Source organism: Oncorhynchus kisutch, linkage group LG5 (genome assembly GCF_002021735.2).
Source record: "Oncorhynchus kisutch isolate 150728-3 linkage group LG5, Okis_V2, whole genome shotgun sequence".
NCBI classification, from domain to species: domain Eukaryota; kingdom Metazoa; phylum Chordata; class Actinopteri; order Salmoniformes; family Salmonidae; genus Oncorhynchus; species Oncorhynchus kisutch.
In genome coordinates, this window is record NC_034178.2 from 10,038,403 (window position 1) to 10,061,394 (window position 22,992).

The 22,992-nt window shown below is 41.6% G+C and overlaps 1 protein-coding gene across 1 annotated transcript; it reads right to left on the reverse strand.

The window, feature by feature from the left end:
* Positions 1–2,432: 2,432 nt before the first annotated feature.
* LOC109890619 (zinc finger protein 184-like) lies at positions 2,433–9,054 on the reverse strand. Its single transcript, XM_020482571.2, has 2 exons — positions 8,621–9,054; positions 2,433–5,703 (listed from the first exon to the last, which is right to left on the reverse strand). Exons 1-2 carry the CDS (start codon positions 8,898–8,900, stop codon positions 4,757–4,759), a joined length of 1,227 nt encoding a protein of 408 aa, XP_020338160.1. The 5' UTR covers positions 8,901–9,054; the 3' UTR covers positions 2,433–4,756.
* Positions 9,055–22,992: the final 13,938 nt, after the last annotated feature.

Sequence of the window (22,992 nt, forward strand, 5' to 3'; positions counted from 1 at the left end):
TGTGTTCCTTGTTCTTCATGATGCTCTCTGCGCTTTTAACGGACCTCTGAGACTATCACAGTGCAGGTGCATTTATACGGAGACTTGATTACACACAGGTGGATTGTATTTATCATCATTAGTCATTTAGGTCAACATTGGATCATTCAGAGATCCTCACTGAACTTCTGGAGAGAGTTTGCTGCACTGAAAGTAAAGGGGCTGAATAATTTTGCACGCCCAATTTTTCAGTTTTTGATTTGTTAAAAAAGTTTGAGATATATAATAATGTCGTTCCACTTCATGATTGTGTCCCACTTGTTGTTGATTCTTCACAAAAGAATACAGTTATATCTTTATGTTTGAAGCCTGAAATGTGGCAAAAGGTCGCAAAGTTCAAGGGGGCCGAATACTTTCGCAAGGCACTGTATACACTCAGTGGCCAGTTTATTAGGTACACCACCCTGTTCAGGAAAATGGTCCGCTCCTACAGACCGTGAGTCACGTGGTTGTGACTTGCTGTATAAAGCAGACAGTCAGGTATCCAGTTGCTGTTCTTTTGAGCATTATAATGAGGAAAAAGATTGACCTAAATAGGGCTATCTCCGACCCCCCCAAAAAATATCAATCGATTGGTCTAAATTTTCAAACGTATTTGTGCATATAGACACACCCTGTGTGTTTTAATAGAATCAACGATATATGCATTGAGCTTGTCTGATGCTTTAAGCTCCCGGTTTGATTAAATAAGACACTAATGACTCAAGAGGGAGCCAAAGACCAAGATTACCAGAAGAAAAAAAAACTTCACCTGACCCAACTATTCTCGCTCCTGCTGGCTCTCGCAGATTCTGCCATTACTCTCCTGAAGTTGCCGGTAATAGGCTACACGAGGAGTCTGCAACCTTTCTCATGTGGAATGCCGATGTATCTTATTGATCTGCGTGCAAGTTATGATTTTCATATGCACATTTATAATAACATCTTCATATCTCAAAATCATTGTCATGTGGTCAGTCTAATGTATCTAAATAAATTATACAAACCTAAAAAATTACTTCTATTTCCATTGCCAACTATGTAAAAATAGAAAAATAGAATAAATATTATATGCATGGCCTGTCTGCAACGAACGTGAAATATTGTTTAAACTACTAACTTGGGTCCAGCCTGAAGTTCCGTGCAACATTGTAAAAAATAATCTGGGCCCTAAATTTCCCATGCAGACCAAGCTGTAGGTTATTTGCGCAAGGAACAAGAAGTAATCAGGTAGGCCTATTTTATGATGTTTCCACTGGAACAGAGAATGAAACTTTTTTTACTTTCACGCTGAGTGGTTATTGAAAGGGAGAGAGCTGGAAAGATTTTTTAGAAATACATTGAGGAATTGTCATTTTCAATGGATGTAAAAACATACTTTGTACAGATGACAGTGCAGCAAAAACCAAGCCATGAGGTGGAAGAAATTCTCCGTAGAGCTCTGAGACAGGATTGTGTTGAGGAACACATCTGAGGAAGGGTACCACAAAAATGACTGCAGCATTGAAGGTCCCCAAGAGCATGGTGGCCTCCATTTTTCTTAAAAATGGAATAAGTTTGGAAGCAACAATACTCTTCCTAGAGCTGGCGGCCCAGCCAAAAACTGAGCAATATGGTGAGAAGGGCCTTGGTCAGGGAGGCGACCTAGAACCCGATGGTCACTCTGACAGAGCTCCAGACTTCCTCTGTGGAAATGGGAGAACCTAGAAGGACAACCATCTCTTCTGCACTCCATCATTCAGGCGTTTATGGTATTGTGGCCAGATGGAAGTCACCCCTCAGTAGAAGGCACATGACAGCCCACTTGGAATTTGACAAACAGGCACCCAAAGGACTTTCAGACCATGAGATACAAGATTTAACCATTTGGCCTGAATACCAAGCATCACGTCTGCAGGAAACCTGGCACCATTCCTACGATGAAGCATGGTGGCGGGAGCATCATGCTGTGGGGATGTTTTTCAGCGGCAGGGACTGAGAGACTAGTCAGGATCGAGGGAAAGATGAACAGAGCAAAGTACAGAGATCTTTGATGAAAACCTGCTCCAGAGCACTCAGGACCTCAAACTGGAGAGAAGGTTTACCTTCCAACAGGAAAACAACCCTAAGCACACAGCCAAGACAACACAGGAGTGGCTTCGGGACAAGTCTCTGAATGTTCTTGAGTGGCCCAACCAGAGCCAGGACTTGAACTCGATCGAACATCTCTGGAGAGACCTGAAAATAGCTGTGCAGCAACGGACCCCATTCAACCTGACAGAGCTTGAGAGGATCTGCAGAGAAGAATGGGAGAAACTCCCCAAAAACAGGTATGCCAAGCTTGTAGCTTCATACCTAGGACTCAAGGCTGTAATCACTGCCAAAAGGTGCTTCAACAAAGTACTGAGTAAAGGATCTGAATACTTAAGTAAATGTGATAGTTTTTTACTTTTAATAATTTGCAAAAATGTTAACCTGTTTTTGCTTCGTCATTATAGGGTATTGTGTGTAGATTGATGGGGGGGATGGGGGGTTTAATCCATTTTAGAATAAGGCTGTAATGTAATGAAATGTGGGGAAAAAATCAAGGGGTCTGAATACTTTCCGAATGCACTGTACATGTTTAATATTACATAAACATAGCATGTCAAATGTGCCATGACCTTCATTTGTTTTTTCCTCTCTGTCAGGTTAAGGAACTTAATTATTCTAACAAACTACTACTCAAGTTAAAAAGGCATTGATTGGTGTAAACTTGGGAAAGAGTTCTCTTTCACCAGGGGCTTATCCTTTAAATCCAAGTCACATTTGGATTGTTTTATAATTGAAACCAAACCTATGTCCCAGCCATCAAGTTGCATGGAGTCGTCTCTACTGGCTAAAAGCCTGGGCAGTGTTTGAGGACTTTCACCATTTTGATTTCATTAACGTCCCAATTCATTGTCTGTTCCTTCCTGATGATCCAGTTGGAGTCCTGATGCCAGGTCATTAGGAATAATCACCCTATGAATTTTACTCATGAAGAAGAAAATTGACTTTTTAGATGAGATGGCCTCAACGGCACTGCCCATTCTCTCACAGATGCCATCGTGACACAGAGATGTTATGTCTATGGTCCAGGCCCATCAACTTATATATTACAGTGCCCAGAAGTGACATCCTAAAACAACAAATGTCTCCTGGCCTCCCACACAGGCTACTAAATATAAAAACGAAATAAACATTTCTATCAAAACAAACAAAATAAACACTAGCAAATCAAGTCTAAAAACGAACTATTTCTAATCAAAAGAAAAAAATAATATTAAATCACAAAACTATAATAACCTTGCAGCGCTCACTAGCGGTTGTTCAAGCTATAAATGATGCAGAGGCCGGGCTGCTAGTGACCCAGCGTGAGCTTGCTAGATGTAGCCTATCTTCCTGCTAACTGAATTAAACCGTCAACATTGTCAATGTTCCTAAAATGAATGTTGAATAACAGGAAAAAAAAGTGACAAACCTGCACTATAAACCTTTATCTCAGATTTCAGGAGGACTTCAAGCAGCCCCTGTAGACGTCCGTTGTCCTCTTTCGATAGATAAACGTTGTCCTGGTAACTGTTACTCTGATATCGTTTTTGCAAATGCTCTGAATATCTCATCCACAGCACCTGGTTAAAAATCACTCTCAACAACTCTAATTTTGACATTTTTCAGATAATGCCAATGGCTAGCTTGTGTTATGTTCTGTCACCCGTGAAGCCAACAGGAGTAATGAAGCACTTTCGGGTCCAGTGTAAATATTTCAAAGTTAGTCATGTCACGTGAAACTGTCAAATTAATAATAAAGGCTAGAATGATTGTTTTATAACTAGTATAAGATATGTTGATAATACACATGGACCTCGAAGTAATTCTGATTTAAAAATAAAAAAATTAAACAGGGCTCCCACTCTTTTCAATAAATCATTACATAACTTTTCCATAATGTTTTATCATGATTTACAAGGAAGACAGTACTCAATAGGGGGCTAAACAAACATTAACTACACACCGAAGTAGGTATTATACATGCGTACATAAACAATGTATCAATTCTCTAGGTTTGTTCAGGTAGAGAATGGCTACTGGTGTCTAGTGGGCTGAACTGGAATCTAAATGGTCTCTACTGGATTCAATAGGACCAGTTTAAGTGGCCGTTTGAGCTAGACTCGGTTACAGCTTGCATCAACGTGGATTTCATCAGATCAAGATAATTCTATCACTATCGTTGGACCAATTATTTGACAGATATTGTGCAGTGATTGCCTGGCAGGGTTCACATGGAAAGTTTTAAAATGAGACTAATATAATCAAGTTAAACTATGAACAATGTCTGTCTGATGCCCTTCCCTACACGGGGCACAGTCATGTTCCCGTGCATTCTCTCCATGTGTCTGCTTAAGCCTTTGTTTTGAAGCAATCCTCACTTAGCCTATATAGTTTCTTCTCAGTGTGTATTCTGAAGACAATTCAATGCACTTTTGGCACTTAAGCATTGGACAGACGCTTGTAAGATTCCTCCCGTGTGAATGTCTCATACACAATGTCAAAAAAAGGCAGTTGTGAAATATTTTCTAGTCGTGGCAGTAATGTGGTCTCTTCTTTCCGATGTCCCAGCCAATTCAAACAATTAGTGAAATATTTACAACAATCCTGACAGCAATATAGTTTATCGCTCATGTGATTATCCTCATATGAACTCATGTGACTAACGCCAGTTCTGAAAGATCTGCTACTATAGCGACAATGATGTGATTTCCCTCGTGTGAATCCTCATATGCGTTGTCAGATTACCTTTATGACGAAAATATTTGCCACAATGATGACAGCTATAAGATTTCTCCCCTGTGTGAACCCTAATGTGACTACTCAAATTACTAGGACGAGCAAAACATTTGCCACAGACCAGGCAGCGATGTGGTTTCTCGCCTGTGTGAATCCTCTTATGAAGTGTCAGCTCACCAACTCGAAAAAAACATTTGCCACAATCATGACAGCGATGCGGTTTCTCCCCTGTGTGAGTCTTTATGTGATAGTTCAGATATCCAACTTGAGAAAAACATTTGCCACATTCACCACAGCGATGCGGTTTCTCTCCTGTGTGGGCCTTCCTATGCAATTTGAAGCGGTCAAGCCGAGTGAATACTTTGTCACAATCTTGACAGTGATACAACTTCTCCCGTGTGTGGGTCCTCATATGAGAATCCAGTGTATCCATCTGAGTGAAACATTCACCACAATCACTACAGCAAAATGATTTCTCTTCTGTGCGACTTCTTTGCACTGGAGATTTCAGATCCATGGATTTTCCACCATTCGAGCTTTGTCCTTTTTCTGTCCATGTCTTCTTCAATTTGCACTTGAGATGAGAGTCACTGGTTGGCTCTGAGGAATAGTCTTCCTTTGGTTCTGTTTTGATCTCTTCAGTAGAGGCCATTGTGTCTTCGTATTCTTCACTTTGGGTTTGTGAGGACTGAGTTGGGTACTGATCATAGTCACTTTTCACCCAGGCAGGAGTGAATACAGAGTCTTCCTCCTCCTGAATGACGCTGAATTCCTCCTCTTCCTCTTTAATCTGTATGGGGTTCCAATTATATTGCCCCAGACTGGGGCTCCAATCCTGATTATAATGCTGCTGCTCAGGGGGAAACTCCACTTCAGAGACAATGAATTGCTGGAAATCTGAAGGGATGGAGAAAAGAGGAGTTAGAATTTATAAGCTGATGAGATAAGTACTGATGATCTGACATAAGATAAATGGGGTCTAAGATATCCTATGCTATGTTCAGGATTTCGCACTCATCTGTGCTGTTGTTGATTGACTTATGTACGCAAACTGTTTGGGCCAATCATTTTCACCAAGAGCCGCAATCTGGCTCTAATGATTATAATGGAGGGGGCATAGCTCATTACTGGTCTAAACAACAATAATGATCCATAAAAAAACACAAGGGTAGTACAGCGAGCGACTGTCTTCAGTAATCTCTGTTCACACAGACCTCAAGTCTTGCGTAATTGGTCAGCTGCTCGATTAAGTTCTGGGTCCATACGTGTTAAGAGAAGAGACACTAGAACAAGGAGCTCCACCATCTCTCTTTGTAAGTTATGGGCCAAAAGTCCCCTCCCGAAATTTTAAAGATGCTATCCAACTGTGAAATCGTGATTTGTCAACAACAAAAAACAGGAAGAATCCAAGCACCGGAACTATTCCTGCTCATTTATGTTTACATAGTCTGTCCGCGAGAGAACATCTACAGAGAATGTACTTAATAAAAATGGATTTTATATTGTTTATTATATTCACATTTAAAATGATTAATATTGACTGCAAATTACTTAATTTTGCTCGCTATATGAAACATGCACTATTGATTGTAGAGTTAGAATCCTAGAGTGGACAAAGCCCAAACCCCCGATCAAACCTGATATTTGACTGGAAATGTCTGTGGAGGGAGGTTTGCCTGACGTCTCAAACCTGAATTTAATTCCACTGATTTATTGACAGCTCCACACATTCTGAAACAGACTAGAGGTCGACCGATTATGATTTTTCAACACCGATACCGATTGTTGGATGACTAGCTTGCTGTTGCTAGCTAATTTGTCCTGGGATATAAACATTGAGTTGTTATTTTACCTGAAATGCACAAGGACCTCTACTCCGACAAAAAACGACCAACCGAATCGTTTCTAGTCATCTCTCCTCCTTCCAGGCTTTTTCATCGTTTAACTTATATGGTGATCACATCTAAACTTTCATTGTATTACCACAACTACCGGCAAAATAGTTCATCTTTCAGTCACCCACGTGGGTATAACCAATGAGGAGATGGCACGTGGGTACCTGCTACTATAAACCAGTATAACCAATGAGGAGATGGCACGTGGGTACCTGCTACTATAAACCAATGAGATGGGAGAGGCAGGACTTTCAGCGCGATCTGCTTCAGAAATAGGAATGAGTTCTATTTTAGCCCTTGGTGTCGCAGACGCTCGTTGGCGCGCGCGAGCAGTGTATAATAACATTGATTTCTAAATTTAATTTGCGGCGTGTCCGGTCTGGTCAGCATGTTAGATTGTCATTATGGAGCCACCTATTGGATTAAGGTGGTAACTCCTCTCTTGCTGCTGGAGCTAGTTTTCAGGCCTTTTTGGCAGATTTTAAGTAGTCATTTAAGTAATTTAAGTGATAATGCCTGAGAAGCCGGTGTTTGGAGAATATATCGGCACGGGGTGTTGCAAACCGTGCCAATATATCCTCCAAACACCAGCTTCGAGGGCATTATCACTTTTATACAACGGGTTATTGACATATCAAAATAACATTTTAATGAAAATAAATGTATTCATACTATTTCATCTTTCCACAAGATATAGTCCCGACGACACAAATCTAGGGTTGCTTCCCAAGCCGGGGGCGGTTGTTCGTTCTATTGGTTCGGTTGCTGGAGACACGACCCAGTCAATCAGTCTTTTTGTTCTGTATCTATGGACGTGACCCAGTTGTTTGTTCTAAATGTTTCATTGTGTATGTTCTTATCCCTTACTTTCTAGCTAGCCAACTAAGGCTAATTTACAGTCACGTCAAAAAGTGCAGCCAGATTAACAGCAACGTAGCCGCATTTGCATTTGTTTAAGCTGTTTTCTAGTGACATTTGGATACATCCATAACGAGCTAATGAGGCGCAATTTGCCTGGCATAGAAAATGTGCTCACTTGTCAGGACACTTGATCAGAGAAGCTAGCCAACAACACAGAAAACACAATCACTTAAAACTGAAGCTGAAAAGACTGCAAACTAGCTGCACTTCGTTTCGTTTTATATTTTTTCATTTTATATATATCCATAAAAATGATGCCAGTTGGTTCACGATTTCAATTGGCTGAGAAACACGGCCTGCCTGTCTGTCTCGTCCTGACACGTTCATTACTATGGGACAGCAGGAGATCGAATTTAAATATTGAAACTATTTTGCAAATGTCTGAGACAGACAGCAAGGTATATACAAATCTCCGCTGTTGAAAACAAAATGTTAGTCTAAAAGAAATGTGAGAATGTCTAGATGCTTTTTATAGTGGAGATCCAAGTTTATAAATTGCCTGGCTGGGCTGATGAGACAGTGGATCACAGTCAGATGGAACAGAGTAAATCGGCTAAATCTATGACATTAAAATGCCTGTGGCAATTTGTGGATTATAAAACTGGGTGATTTGAGCCCTGAATGCTGATTGGCTGACAGCCGTGATACCTGTGGTATAGGTCTGATGTATGACAAAATATGTATTGTTACTGCTCTAATTGCCTTGGTAACCAGTTTATAATAGCAATATGGCACCTCAGGGGTTTGTGGTATATGGCCAATATACCATGGTATATGGCCAATATACCATGGCTATGGGCTGTATCCAGGCACTCCGGGTTGAGTCGTTCAAGAACAGCCCTTACACGTGGTATATTAGCCATATACCACACCCCTCAGGCCTTATTGCTTAAATAGACAACGGCTGGAATGCGGTTTCAACCAATCAGCATTCAGGATTAGGCCCACCCGTTTAACAACCTGGCAACCCTAAAGACAGTTACAAATCGATAGCCCACCTTCATCATCAGCCGCGGGGGAATTGCCGGAAGGACTGTTGGTTGTCGATGAACCACTGGTAACAAGCATCTGTCCTTTGCCACTCACCGACATGTACCTCGACTCGGTCAGGCTGAGTTGCTTCTCTAGCATTTTGATTTGCTCTTTGCTTTGAGAGACTTCTACACTTAACGCTCCACAACAATCCTCTACTAATTTGCAAATCTCTGTCACGGCAGCGGAGGCTAGAATGTCCATGACGGAGCTTATCCGTTGATGCAAAACACTCGTCTCAGACATCTTAAGCCCTTGTTGTTGTTTTTTACCGGTCACAATTACTTAATCTATTTGGATTCTAAACGTTTTTTTTGCAGCAGCTAATTCACGAAATAGTCATATTTTTAAAGACATATGGCTTCTTGTTATCAATGTTTCGCCATCTTTGATAACTGTGTTCTTTCTTGGGAACACATCCGGTCAGATTTTAGATAAACAAATAGTTAGAAAGCGCCACCTACCGCGTGGGGACTAGAAGGCGCATTACTCAGAGTCAAATCTTTGAGCACTAATTGAATTTGGTGTATTCTCTGACAGTAGGAATTGATCCTATTGGTTTGCAGAATCATTGTTTAATAATTGAGTTTTTTTTTTTTTATTATGGTTACTGGTTATCAACTTGAATAAAGGATCTAGCACTGGAGTAATTTTAACCTCAGACAAACTATGAAGTTGTATTAGTCTCAAGAGCTTAAGGAAAACGTTATTAATATTGTTCATTTCTTGTACATATGCTTATTGTTTTTACCATAGATATAGAATATGGTCAGTCTTTTTTTGTACACCATCCCTTACTGGAAATGGAAACTCTCTTATCCAAATAAGGCTGTAAAAACATTCCATGCAAAATGTCTCATTGAAACACACCCCCATATCCAGTCTACACCCTTTGCTGTATTTAACAGAGCCTTAGCCTAGCCTAAGACAGGTCTCAGTAAACAGGTCAATTGAGGCTCAATAAATAAATATAGGATTCTACATACTTTCTGTTCTCATCTTAAATCTTTTCTCATTCCATTTTATGCTGTCAACCAAAAGCAACATTCCAATGTTTTTTTATATATATATATACACACACACACACACACACACACACACTTAAAAAAACATGTTTTACTTGAAAACAACAATACCAGTTTAAGTACATAGAAATACATTTTTAGAGAAATTACAACACATTTAACCTGTTGGCGAACACAATTTAAAGTAACTGTTTGCACTAAAATAAGACCAATGTTCAAAGCAGTGAGAAATCTTCATGCACTGAATTATGTGTGTGGCTAACAAGACAGTCAACGTTGTGAAGCAATTTTATGGTCTAACATGCGCAAATGAATGGGTATTGTGTGCCATGTGTGAGGTTCCTCCAGCCCTGGCCCACTACAAAAGGAAAAACGAAAATGTGCCATTTTAGTAGTTTTATCTGCCATATTTGAATCTGTCATACAGTTCTGAGACCAGGCTACCTGCCATTCATTTTAATGGGGAACACAAGTAAAGGTTAAATAAATAAAGTAGTTGCTGGTTGCAGTGCTCTGGCTATACCAGCTGTTATAGTAAAAAAAAAAGAAGTTATTTAGCAGATAACTTACAGGAGAAATTAGGAGGAGAATTACAGGAGAATTAAGTGCCTTGCTCAAATGCACAATGGCAGTTTTTTCCACACTTAGTCAGCTCGGGGTTTCGAGCCAGCGACCTTTCAGTTGTCGTTACTGGCCAAACGCTCTTAACAGTCCGTTCTTAACCACTATGCTACGATACAGCTGCACTGCTGTCCCTTTCCACTAACAGATCTGAGCCACCGCCGGAAAGTATCAGAACAATTTTTGCTTAGGCCCAAGTGTTTTTCCGGACCATGTGACCCGAGTGAAAAATTCTGGGACCAAAAAGGTTCTGCTCACGTCACGTTGTCGGGGGACCCTTTCTCTCAGCTGGAGGTTGAATCCAGCGATCCAGGCGGTGGCTCTGTTGGCTGTTCTTGTTATCTGTTGCAGGTAACAATCCTTAGAAGAGGAGCTGGCGGAGGCATATACGTTAAAAAAAAATATATTTTTAAAGTCTACAATGTACTATCATATTAATAAATTCACATCAAACTCAGACACTAATTAAATTGGGAAGCTTAAATTGTCCCCTCCATGTTGAATGAAGTTTCTGATGAACTCCAACAATGGAAATGAGCAGAGACCAGGCTTTGTGGAATTCCGCTCCGACTACATTGATTAGCCTAAGGTCAAAACTTTAAAAAAATGTAAATTATGAAAAGCTTGCCTTGTACCTATATTTGTCCTCGGTAGTTCTTTGTTTCCTGGAATCCATACTTTTTCAATAAACGTTAATCAAATACAACCACCGACTGTTTGCTCAATGCTGGTGCTCGAAGATGGCAACTCAGCACAAATGCATGTGCCAATTGAATCTCAAGGAAACACCCAGCTAACAACAAACGTTCCCACAACTTTAGACTACATTTCCTTAAGATTCTGTTTTCATAGGAATGATCCAGTGATGTGCAAGGACTGTTTCTCAGAGACCATCCAAACCGACCTTACCCAGAACGTGGTTACCATGTTCTCAGAATATTCAATAGTAATGTTCTAGACACGTTTCCTGGGAACGTTGAGAGAACATTCATGTATCCAGTTTTGAGGTTTAGGAGAATATTCCATCAACATCACACAGAACATGGTTGCCATCTTCTCAGAATATAAGATATGAATGTTCTAGACATGTTTCCATGGGAACTTTGTGAAAACATTCCTGTGTCTGATGACGTTTAAAACATAGGATGTTCTGTCATGGTCGCCTGAAGGTTTTTTTTTTAGTTTCCAGCATGTTCCTGAGACAAAATAAATGTTGTCTCTTTAAAAAAAAAAAAAAAAACATTTTCTCTACACACCACCCCTTGTTACTGTAGCCGAGCCCATCAAGGCCCTAATTGGTGTACCACTGATCTATTTACAGCTCTTTGTCTGTTGGCAAGGTTAGGCACACCCACACACACAGTGCTTTTAACATACAATGTTTTCAACTTACAAATTTGACACACATGATTACATTGTGGATATTAATTTATACAGTAAATATTATTCATTATGTCCTGACCTATAATTTGAACTCACAACCTCTTGGTTCACAGCATTCCGATCTTCCTGCGATACATTTTTTAAAGTTTTGACCTTGGGAGAATCAATGTAGTCACAGCTGAATTCCACAAAGCCTGTTCTCAGTTCAACTCCGTTGATGGAGTTCATCAGAAACCTCCTTCACCATTGAGTTGAGTTTTCACAAACATGAAACACTTGGACTGGTAGCTGAACCATCCGTCAGGGCAGAACCTGCGTGGTTCTGTAAAGACAAAGATCTAATACAAAAAAATGTGTTGATATCTTAACACCAAGGCGTTGATATAGGCAGGAGTATGACCTTGCTGAAGTACAATGTTTGTTCTGATAATGTAAAATATGAACGTTTATTTAGTCTTTGGTGTTTTTTCCCCTATTTGTTGACAGATCCAACATACACGTGTCTTTCATTGTGTGGCCATGTATTGCAGCATGTATCACAAATCAGAAATAGTAGAACCAGTATCGGTGATAGTTGTGACTTTACATCATTCACCGTGAAGCGTCAATATACCTATAGATTTAGGTTCCACCTCAACAGTCTTAGCCTCTACTTCCTCCTCTGGAAAAGCACAAATAATCCACCAAATCAGAGTCACATATCATTATTTTGCCACCAGCAAATCACTATGACAGGGAGTTATAGACACCAGATAAATATGTTTGTTTTCGTACCATTAGTATTTTATAGATGATATGTAGTTGAATGCATCTGTTTCATACCAGTGTGAAGTCTCACAAAAGGGAATCCCTAAATGATCATTTATCAGGAAAAAGGTACATAATAGACAGTGATGCTCCTGCTTGATGAAAGCCCATAGAGAAGAACTGACCTGGGACTTCACTCAGCTTCTCTCTGGTGCAGGAGCCTCAACCCTTTTGTATTTTAGGAACTCTAGTCAGTAGACTGGACCCTGGTTTTACAGTAATTTCACATTCTGTTGTGTTACAAAGTGGGATTTAAATGGATTTAATAGTGATTTATTTGGTCATTGATCTACACAACATAGTCCATAATGTCAAAGTGAAAAGAAAATTCTACAAATGTTTCCAAATTAATACAAATTAAATAACTAAAATATGGTAATTGCATAAGTATTCACCTTTGTTTAGGCAATTAGCTCAGGTGTACAATTTGGTCACATATTAAGTGACATGGACTCATTCTGTGTGAAATAATAGGGATTGACATGATTTTTGAATGGCTACCCCTTCCTCTGTCACCCATACATATAACATCTGTAAGGTACCTCAGTCAAGTATTGCATTTCGAGAACAGATTCAACTACAAAGACCAGGGAGCTCATAAAGCCTAAAAGAAGGGCAATGATTGGTAGATGGGTAGCATTACCAAATTAGACATTGAATAACTCATTAAGCATGGTCAAGTTAATAATTATGCTGTGGATGACGTATTAAACCATCCAAACAAAACAAAGATGCAGTCGTCCTTCTGAACTGAGCTGCAGGAGAGGAAGGAAACTGCTCAGGGATGTCACCATGAGGCCATTGGTCGTTTTAAAACAGCTGCAGAGTTCAATGGCTGTGATGGGAGAAACTGAGGATGGATCAACATTATACTGATTCCACAATAATGACCTAAATGACAGTGAAAAGAAGAATACAAATATATGTTTAAAAACGTGCATCCTCTATGCAACAAGGCACTAAAGTTATACTGCAAGAAAACACAGCAAAGGAATCAACTTTTTGGCCTAAATACAAAGCCTTATGTTTGGGGAAAATCCATCAAAACACATCACTGAGTAACTGCCTCCTTATTTTCAAGCATGTTGGTGGCTGCATCATGGTATGGGTGTGTTTCCCAGTCCTGGAAGAGGGGCCTGAGTGAAAAGGTTTGGGAACTCCTGACTTACAACACAAGGCAAAATCTACACTGCCCACTGGGCAAAAACTGGTTGAATCAACTTTGTTTCAACATCAAAAATTAAATGTGATGATGTTGAATCAAAACAGAAAACTGATTATATTAGCAATTTATTTTTACATACCCTTTAACCTAAATCCAATGACATGGTGACATTATTTGTTGATTTTACATTAGTTGACAACTCAACCAAATGTAAATCAAACTAGACACTGAACTGACGTCTGTACCCGGTGGGTGCAGTTGCAAAGTTAGTTTTGACTTAAATCACTTAGAACATCTATGGCAACAATGTGATTATACGGATATACTAATCAAGATATGTCACACTATTAATCTGCATAATTTAAATCTAACATTAATTTGCATGAGACTAAGTCCATTTCATCAATAGTTATTGCTCTAGTATCCTATGGTGCCACTGATGCCAATGACATCTATAGTGCCACCAACTGGTCTGGTGCCACCTAAGGTTGGTTCTAATGAAATATACATAAGGTTTATATACCAAATTTCGTGGCCCCATGTCCATCGGTTCTTATAGCCCTGGTGTGATATGGTCCCATCTAGTGGTGTAGTGTGGCTGACTTTGAATGCAACAATGGATCATTCTCAAAGTCATAAGATGCGAATTCATTGAGTCTTTATAAAATCAAATCTGGAGTCAATCTGACTATTTGAATGTAGCAACAATTGTTTTTCAAAACCATTAAAGATGGATATAAATGAGTCTCAGTACAACATTTGGAGTGAATCTGAAGTATGGTTCATGAGGAAATGATTTTGAGCATTAGCGTTACATGCAAATAATGAGTTGTTACTAGTTTCCTTGTTTTTTATATATCTCAGTATCAAATTCTGTGTATGTCCATGACAGTGATGACAACTTTCAAGTTAATAGATTACTGTGGAGTGGAGTTACAGCGTTTAAATGGACACATAAAATCTGACTCCGACATCTTTTGACCAATCCCTTGTCTTAACTTAGTTTGAGAGAAGCTATGTATATTTAGCATATTAGCGTATGTGCTAATATGCATCTACTGGTATAGTGTGGCTATCTTCTGAATGCAACAAAAGATTCAGTCATAACCCACTGGCAAAAACTGGTTGAATCAACGTCGTTTCCACACCATTTCAACCCAAATATTAGGTGTGATGATGGGGATACAATACCCATTTCTTTAGTAAAAAGTAAACTCTGCTACTCTTCATTATGCACAACCCTGCGAGGTGGAGATTTTCTGGGGTTGTGTCCCTTTCTCTACTCTCTCTATTCTATCCTTTTCTTTGGACTGACCAGGAGGCAGCAACAGTAACAGTGGCTTGACCTCAACTGGCACTACCTTTCTGGTCAAGTAGAAAAGGCAGAGAACACCTGAAGGACTGGGGAAGCAGAAGGGTAACAGTGGCTTGACCATGGACCAACCTGACTCTCCAGTTCACGGACCACCCGGAACCCCCCAGCATCCAAAACCAGCAACGGACCAGCTGCCTGAGGAGGAGACGGTGGACTGCAGGCCTTGAGGTGAGTAGAGTGCTGCCGAGTTCAAGCCTTACTCCCTCTACCCTTTAACTGCAGCCCTCCTCCCCTGCCCTTCTTATTTTTACCCATCTACCCTCCTCAGGCCTCCAGAACCGACCAGACCAGGACCAGCAGACCACCAACCACCCAGAGCAGACCAGACAGTATCACCTCCAGAACCAGAGGTGAGGAGGAAGGACCAAAGACACCAACCTATGCCTGGAGCGAGCAGACCACAGGAGAGTCCCCTCATTGACCTATGGGTCACGGGCTTCCAGGTGTGTCTGCCTGCTCTGAGGTTTGTCGTTACACCCCCCCTGCAGGACCACAGAACCCCCAAAACAACACCACCACCCACCTGAACAAGATGACCGGGATGACCCCAGGAGTGATGCGACGCTACAACATGGTGAGGCTAATGCTAATCCCCAACGAGAAGACTGCCGAGTACGGAGCCATCAATCGCCGGGGAGCAGCAACAACAACCGCCAGACCAGAAACCATGGTATTCAGCAAGGCAGTTCTCTAGAAAGGTATGGCCCTTGTGCCGTCTTACCTGAACTGCCTGACAAAACCCCCAGGGCCACAGGAATCATTTTAAGCCAGTTTCAAGACCCCGTAGTTACTAGAACAGTTTTGGTCAAAATTCAGACAGTAAAAAGATTCAGAACCGTTTAACTAACTCAGAGCCTATCCGACACAGAATCCAAGGTAGTTACTGTACAGTTTCACAATGAATGCATCCAGGACTATGACATACACGTTTGGTTAAGCAGGTTCACCACCCTCAAGTCAGTGGCTAGGAGGGTCCTGGATGAAAGAAATGTCTGGAATGGGGCATGAAAATGGCTAGTAATGTTAAGACCGGACCCAACCGGAGTGGGCGGAGTCCCCAGCACCATCACGCTGGGAAACAACAGATGCTCCATCCACTACTATGGCATGCCCAAACTGTGCAGGAACTGCGGCCACCATCATCTGCAAGATCTGTAAAGACAACCATCCCACCTCAGACTGTACCTCCACACACCCCTGCAACCTGTGCGAGAAAGGTGGCCATTTCTTCAGAACCTGCCCCAGTTCCTATGCCAGCAGGAAAAGGGTTAACGACACCAACCCCTCGAACCCAAATCCCAACCCCCCACCCCTCCACCAGACAACAACAATGAAAACCCAGACCTTTCCACGGCACTGCTCAACCGACCACCCAAGTTGACTCCGAAACCAGCTACATGAAAACCACCAACTGCCCCTGACCTCCCTACCATACCTCATACTGCCACCGACTCCTCCCTCCCTGGCCCTTAGCGACTCATTTGACAGGGTTATCCATGGCTTCCTGCAGAAGGTGCTAACCAAGATTAACTTCCCCCAACACCTCATCCACTGGACGGAACTATGCTACCAAAACATCACAAGCAGTGGCGGCATACATGGATGACATCACCATCGTCGGTCGGCACAGATAGTCGCTCCATCGCCACAGAAACAAAAGTGGTGGACGACTACTGTGCAGCCATTTGCGCCCTCATCAACAGGGTTAAGAGTGAACAATACTGGTCATAGGACTGGCATGAGACTCTCACCACCTCTTTCCCAGTCAAAACAGAGAATATCAAGCGCTTGGGGTCACTTTCCAGTGGGATGGAGGTGGCTCCGTCAGATGGGAGGAGACCATCCGCCATGTCCAACAGAATGTCTGAGAATAGAGCGCTCGGTCCCTCACAATGATGGGTAAGATCCTGCTCTTGAAGGTAATCGATCTCCCCATTCTCCTGTACCTAGGCAGGGTGTTTCCCCCAGAGAGAGCAAACAGCAAGAAGATAGAATGCATAATGTTCACCTTTGTCTGGGGGAGCCAGATGGAGCGACTCAAGCGCAGCACCCTGTACAAAGCAGGTGAGAACGGGGGGAAGGGGGTCACGGACATCTTTAACTACATAAGTATTCAGACCCTTTGCTATGAGACTCGAAAATGTGCTCAGGTGCATCCTGTTTCCATTGATTGTAGTCAACCTGTGGAAAATGCAATTGATTGGACATGTTTTGGAAAGGCACAGACCTGCATGTCAGAGCAAAAACAAAGTCATGAGGTCGAAGGAATTGTCCGTAAAGCTCCGAGACAGGATTGTGTCGAGGCACAAATCTGAGGAAGGATACCAAAAGATGTCTGCAGCATTGAAGGTCCCCAAGGTTCCTCTGACAGAGCTCTAGAGTTCCTCTGTAAGGATGGGAGAACCTTCCAGAAGGACAACCATCTCTGCAGCACTCAACCAATCAGGCCTTTATGGTAGAGTGGCCAGACGGAAGCCACTCCTCAGTTAAAGGCACAAGACAGCCCGCTTGGAGTTTGCCAAAAGGCACCTAAAGACTCCCAGATCATGAGAAACAAGATTTTCTGGTCTGATGAAACCAAGATTGAACTTTTTGGCCTGTATGCCAAGACTGATGTCAGAAAGAAACCTGGCACGGTCCCTACGGTGAAGCATGGTGGAGGCAGCATCATGCTGTGGGGATGTTTTTCAGAGGCAGGGACTGGGAGGCTCGTCAGGACCGAGGCAAAGATGAACAGAGCAAAGTACAGAGAGATCCTTGATGAAAACCTGCTCTAGAGCGCTCAGGACCTCAGGTCCAGTTTGAGGTCCGGAGCGCTCCAACAGGACAACGGCCCTAAGCACACAGCCAAGACAACACAGGCTTGTGACAAGTCTCTGAATGTACGTCCTTGAGTGGCCCAGCCAGAGTCCGGACTTGAACCTGATCTAACATCTCTGGAGAGACCTGAAAATAGCTGTGCAGCAACATTCCCCATCCAACCTGACAGAGCTTGAGAGGATTTGCAAAGAATGGGAAAAACTCCCCAAATACAGGTGTGCCAAGCTTGTAGCATCATACCCAAGAAGACTCGAGACTGTAATCACTGCCAAAACGCCCATTTAAAAACACACGCAGCAACTGTAGTGGAGACATTTTCAGTGGACTGAGAGTTGGGTAATCAGCGACTATGGCTACTTCGAGGAAATAATGGTCGTCACAAACAAAACAAACCCGCTCCAAAGGTTATTTCAGAGATGGAAGAGGAAGCGAGCGATTCCACTCCCTCCTTTTTTTTCTGGTCCATATACTGTCTGTGATCTAAGCAGACCAGACACAGCTGCCATAGCACTGGTGCCTATGGCAGAGTCACCCCTTAAAAGGCGTAAGCAGATAGGAACTGTGAATGCAGTAAACCCACTGAGTAAGACTTATTTTCGGATATAATGGTGTTCACGCTACCTTAATGTGCATGCAGCCTCTAACTGTAGTGAACTGGAAAACATGTTTTAATCCATTGCTCAAAGGACAAATAAAAAGCATACAAAATACAAATAGATAAATAAAAACATCCCACTCCTTCAGTTATTGTCCAATCCAAATCACACCCCTACACGGGATCAGGGGCCTGGGAGGGTAAATCATGTTCAGTCATTATTCCCAGCAATGTTTCAGCTGTAATTCCTGAATATCCAAAAACCTTGCAGATACAATTATGTCCGACTTCTTGCTCGTTTGGGCAGTACAAATAAATCACTTGCGCAACAAATCAATGTATCTGTATCCTTCAACTGATGAACGAGATTCTGAATCTCAACTGGCTGATAGGCATCCACCGCCATAGCTTCCTCAGCTCCACTTTCCTGCGCCTCTGTGTGGGAAACTTGCCGTGCTACTTCAAACTCCTTCACCCTAGCAGGGCGCTCCGGGAATTCGGCAACGTGATTTCCACCACGATTGCAACCCCGTACATCACCTTCTACACGAGGCGCACGGAGACGTGGTACAGAGCTCCATTTGGCCTCTGCGTTTGCTTCACACCATCCAAACGGCGCCTCCGACCACATTTTCAGATCAAGCATAAACTATCTCATAGGGTCTCCAGTAACCCGCAATAGCCAACATGGATATAATGAACTAATATCTGCCATGTTGTAATCATTTGCATGTTGCAACGTATCACCACGGTCCATACATGCGGTGATGAAACTTCCATCCAGCTAACCCGAAAATCAAGGCAGAACAATTCAGGCATTCTTGAAAGTCAGGATATGCCTTGTCAGGCAAAGAAACATATACATTTTATAGTTGAAAAAAATATATTTAGCAAGCAATAGGCATTTAGAATTAAATGTGCAGTTGAGCTTTATTTTTACGTGATGACATCACGTGCTCTGCATACCTTCTGCAATCATAGTTTATTTGAAAAATTCAGTTTCCATCATTTGTCGCAATAAAGAATGTTAGACAAAAGAAAAATCCACCTGACAATTGCCTCTAAGGAGCGTTTCCATTGAACTGTCTTGTGTCGATTAAAAACAGCTGGAGTAATGAAGTCACACACAAAAAGCTAGAATGTCGAAATAAAAATGTGGTTAAAGTGTTTCCATTATCCATTTAGGCAAATTGCGCATTAATAGCTTACATTTGCCACAGCCTGTATGCCCTCCCACCTACACAATGTATACAAAAGTATGTGGACACCCCTTCAAATTGCTGACAGGTGTACTGTCAACTGTAAGTGCTGTTATTGTGAAGTGGAAACGTTTAGGAGCAACAACGGCTTAGCTGCAAAGTGGTAGGCCACACAAGCTCACAGAATGGAACTGCTGAAGCGCATAACCCGTAACAATTCTGTCCTTGGTTGCAACACTCACTAACCGAGTTCCAAACTGCCTCTGGAAGCAACGTCAGCACAATAACTATTCATCGGGAGCTTCTTGAAATAGGTTTCCATGGTTGAACAGCCACACACAAACCTAAGATCACCATGTGCAATGCCAAGCATCGGTAGGAGTGGTGTAAAGCTCACTGCCATTGGACTCTAGAGCAGTAGAAACGCGTTCTCTGGAGTGATGAATCACGCTTCACCATCTGGCAGTCCAACGGACAAATCTGGGTTTGGTGAATGCCAGGAGAACACTAGCAACTCCAATGTAAAGTTTGGTGGAGGAGGAATAATGGTCTGGGACTGTTTTTCATGGTTTGAGCTAAGCTCTAGTTCTAGTGAAGGGAAATCTTAACGGTACAGCATACAATGATATTCTAGACGATTATGTGCTTCCAACTTTATGGAAACAGTGTGGGGAAGGCCCTTTCCTGTTTCAGCGAGACAATGCCTCCGGGCACAAAGCAAGGTCCATACAGAAATGGTTTGTCGAGATCGAAGTGGAATAACTTGACTGGCCTGCACAGAGCCCTGACTTTAACCCCATCAAACACCTTTGGGATGAATTGGAACGCCAACTGCAAGCCAGGCCTAATCGCCCAACATCAGTTCCAGACCTCACTAATGCTCTTGTGGCTGAATGGAAGCAAGTCCCCGCAGCAATGTTCCAACATCTAGTGGAAAGCCTTCCCAGAAGAGTGGAGGCTGTTATAGCATAAAAAGGGGGAACCAACTCCATTAATGCCCATGATTTTGGAATAAGATGTTCGACGAACATGTGTCCAAATACTTTTGGCCATGTAGTGTATCTGCTCCATGTCTCCGGTAGCTACAAAAGCGAGCATGGATAGAACGCAATAATTTACTAATTTATAGTTAGATACGTGGTGACATCACTTGACCTTATTACCTTATTATTAGGCAATCATTTATTTGAAAAAACGCCATTTCCATCATAATTTGTCGCAATAAAGTTGGACAAAAGAAAAATCCACCCGTGGAAAAGATACTATTTTTATTGATCTTTAAAAAAAAGTATCTTATAGCTGTGTATTTTTTTGCGACATTGAGTTTGTTCTATAAACTTGGGTCAATAAAAACCTGCCTCATATTTTGTGATTATGGTGTCATAAGCTAACGGTTTGTAATTAGCATGTTTGACATTAGCCTATTTCCATCCGCATATTGTCCCCAGTTAGTGGCCACTTTACTATTTTTTTTAAATAACGAGATATATCCGTTTCATTTTGTTAAAAAAAAGAGACATGAACCTCTTTGACGTGTTTCCTAGATATCTGACTAGTTGGTTAGTTTTCCGGTAAAAACAATTACCGACCCGTCAACTTTTCATTGCATTGCATACCCAGCAGCGTCTTTCATGTGGACTTGTAAAATGGTTTGTATGGATCCTGGATACTGATTGGACGAGCAGCGGTCTAAGCGGCGCTATATTCGCAGACACAGGCACACTTTTGCCTGCTAACAGTTCCATCTGAATCCCTGCGCTTTCACTTCATGAGATCATTTTACTGTCCGAATCATCTCTTGAATGTATCTCAACCTGTACATTATTTCTCCTTGCTTCTAAGCTACTATTTGGTTTGTAACAGCGGGGATTACTATAATGTCACGTTCGCGTGCTAGTCGGAACTAGGAAACTCTGAAATGTCTGATTTACTAACTCACTGTAGAAAGATACGTTTCCCACTTGGGAAGTAACAGATTCAACTAATAGGAAGCTCTATGCAAAAAAAGTGTCAGTTTGAACTCTGAGGTTCCGGGTTGCTGATAGCACGTGAACACGACATTTGCGTTGCTGTCTGACATCGGAAAGATGTTTCACTCTGATTTCTCCTGTGCCCAAAAAAGTGAAGCGTCACGAATGTTTTTCTTCGTTATTATGGATATATCCAAGTAAATGCCAATAGAAAAACGCTCAAACAAATGAAAATGCGACTGACACGCACACGTCTGTAACATGGACAACCTGACGAATATGTTGGTAATCGTTTTATTAAAGCAATCAGGTATGCGAGTCAGTGATATATAATGACTACATAATATATATAATGCTATATAATGACTGCTTCGCGTCGGACCGAACAACGCCATTTACCTATAACTGTATTCATTACATAGCACTGCCTCTTGTGCCTTATTGCTTAATTAAAACATGCTTCCTCGTCCACTTTTTGTGTGTCGCAACCAAATATTGTCTCATTAGTTTTACAGGTGAATCATATGTCTTGACAGTCTAAACTTTTGAAATAGATTTTTGAGAAGATTTCAAAAATAGCTTATGGTTTTCAAATGATTGAATTGGAATTTCAGTTGACTAATCAAATCTATTGTCTTAACGGGGCAATCTGCGATTGATAATTGTTTTCTTCTTTTAAATTAATTATACACCGAGTGTACAAAACATTAGGAACACCTAAATTATACACCTTTCCATGACATAGATTGACCAGATGAATCCAGGTGAAAGTTATGATCCCTTATTGATGTCACTTGTTAAATCCACTTCATACAGTGTAGATGAAGGGGAGGAGACCGGTTAAAGAAGGATATTTGAGACATGGATTGTGTATGTGTGCCATTGATAGTGAATGGGCAAGACAACCGTTTTAAGTGCCTTTGGACGGGGTAGTAGGTGCCAGGTGCACCGGTTTGTGTCAAACTGCAACGTTGCCAAGCTTTTCACGCTCAACAGTTTTCCGTGTGGACATCCAGCCAAAGGACATCCAGCCAACTTGACACAACTGTTGGAAGCATTGGAGTCAACATGGGCCAGCATTCCTGTGGAACGCTTTCAACACCTTGTAGAGTTCATGCCCTTACGAATTGAGGCTGTTCTGCAACTCAATATTACGAAAGTATTCCTAATGTTTTTAACAGTGTATATACCCATTGACTGTTGAAGAATATAACTAACCCTAAGATAATGCTTCATTAGCTCACTTCAACTGTCATACCCCATCAGAACCCCAAATATAAGCTTGTTTTACCACAGTGTTTCTACACAATGTGACGTATCAAAAACAGTATAGCCTTTAAACATGGTTAAAACTATAATTTTGATATAATAGCTGGTC

Bases quoted from the DNA above. Each gene is read 5' to 3' on its own strand.
- LOC109890619 (XM_020482571.2), bottom strand. From the start codon at position 8,900: ATGTCTGAGACGAGTGTTTTGCATCAACGGATAAGCTCCGTCATGGAC. The intron at 5,704-8,620 runs GTGGGCTATCGA...CCATCCCTTCAG, and splicing joins CCCCGCGGCTGATGATGAAG to ATTTCCAGCAATTCATTGTC.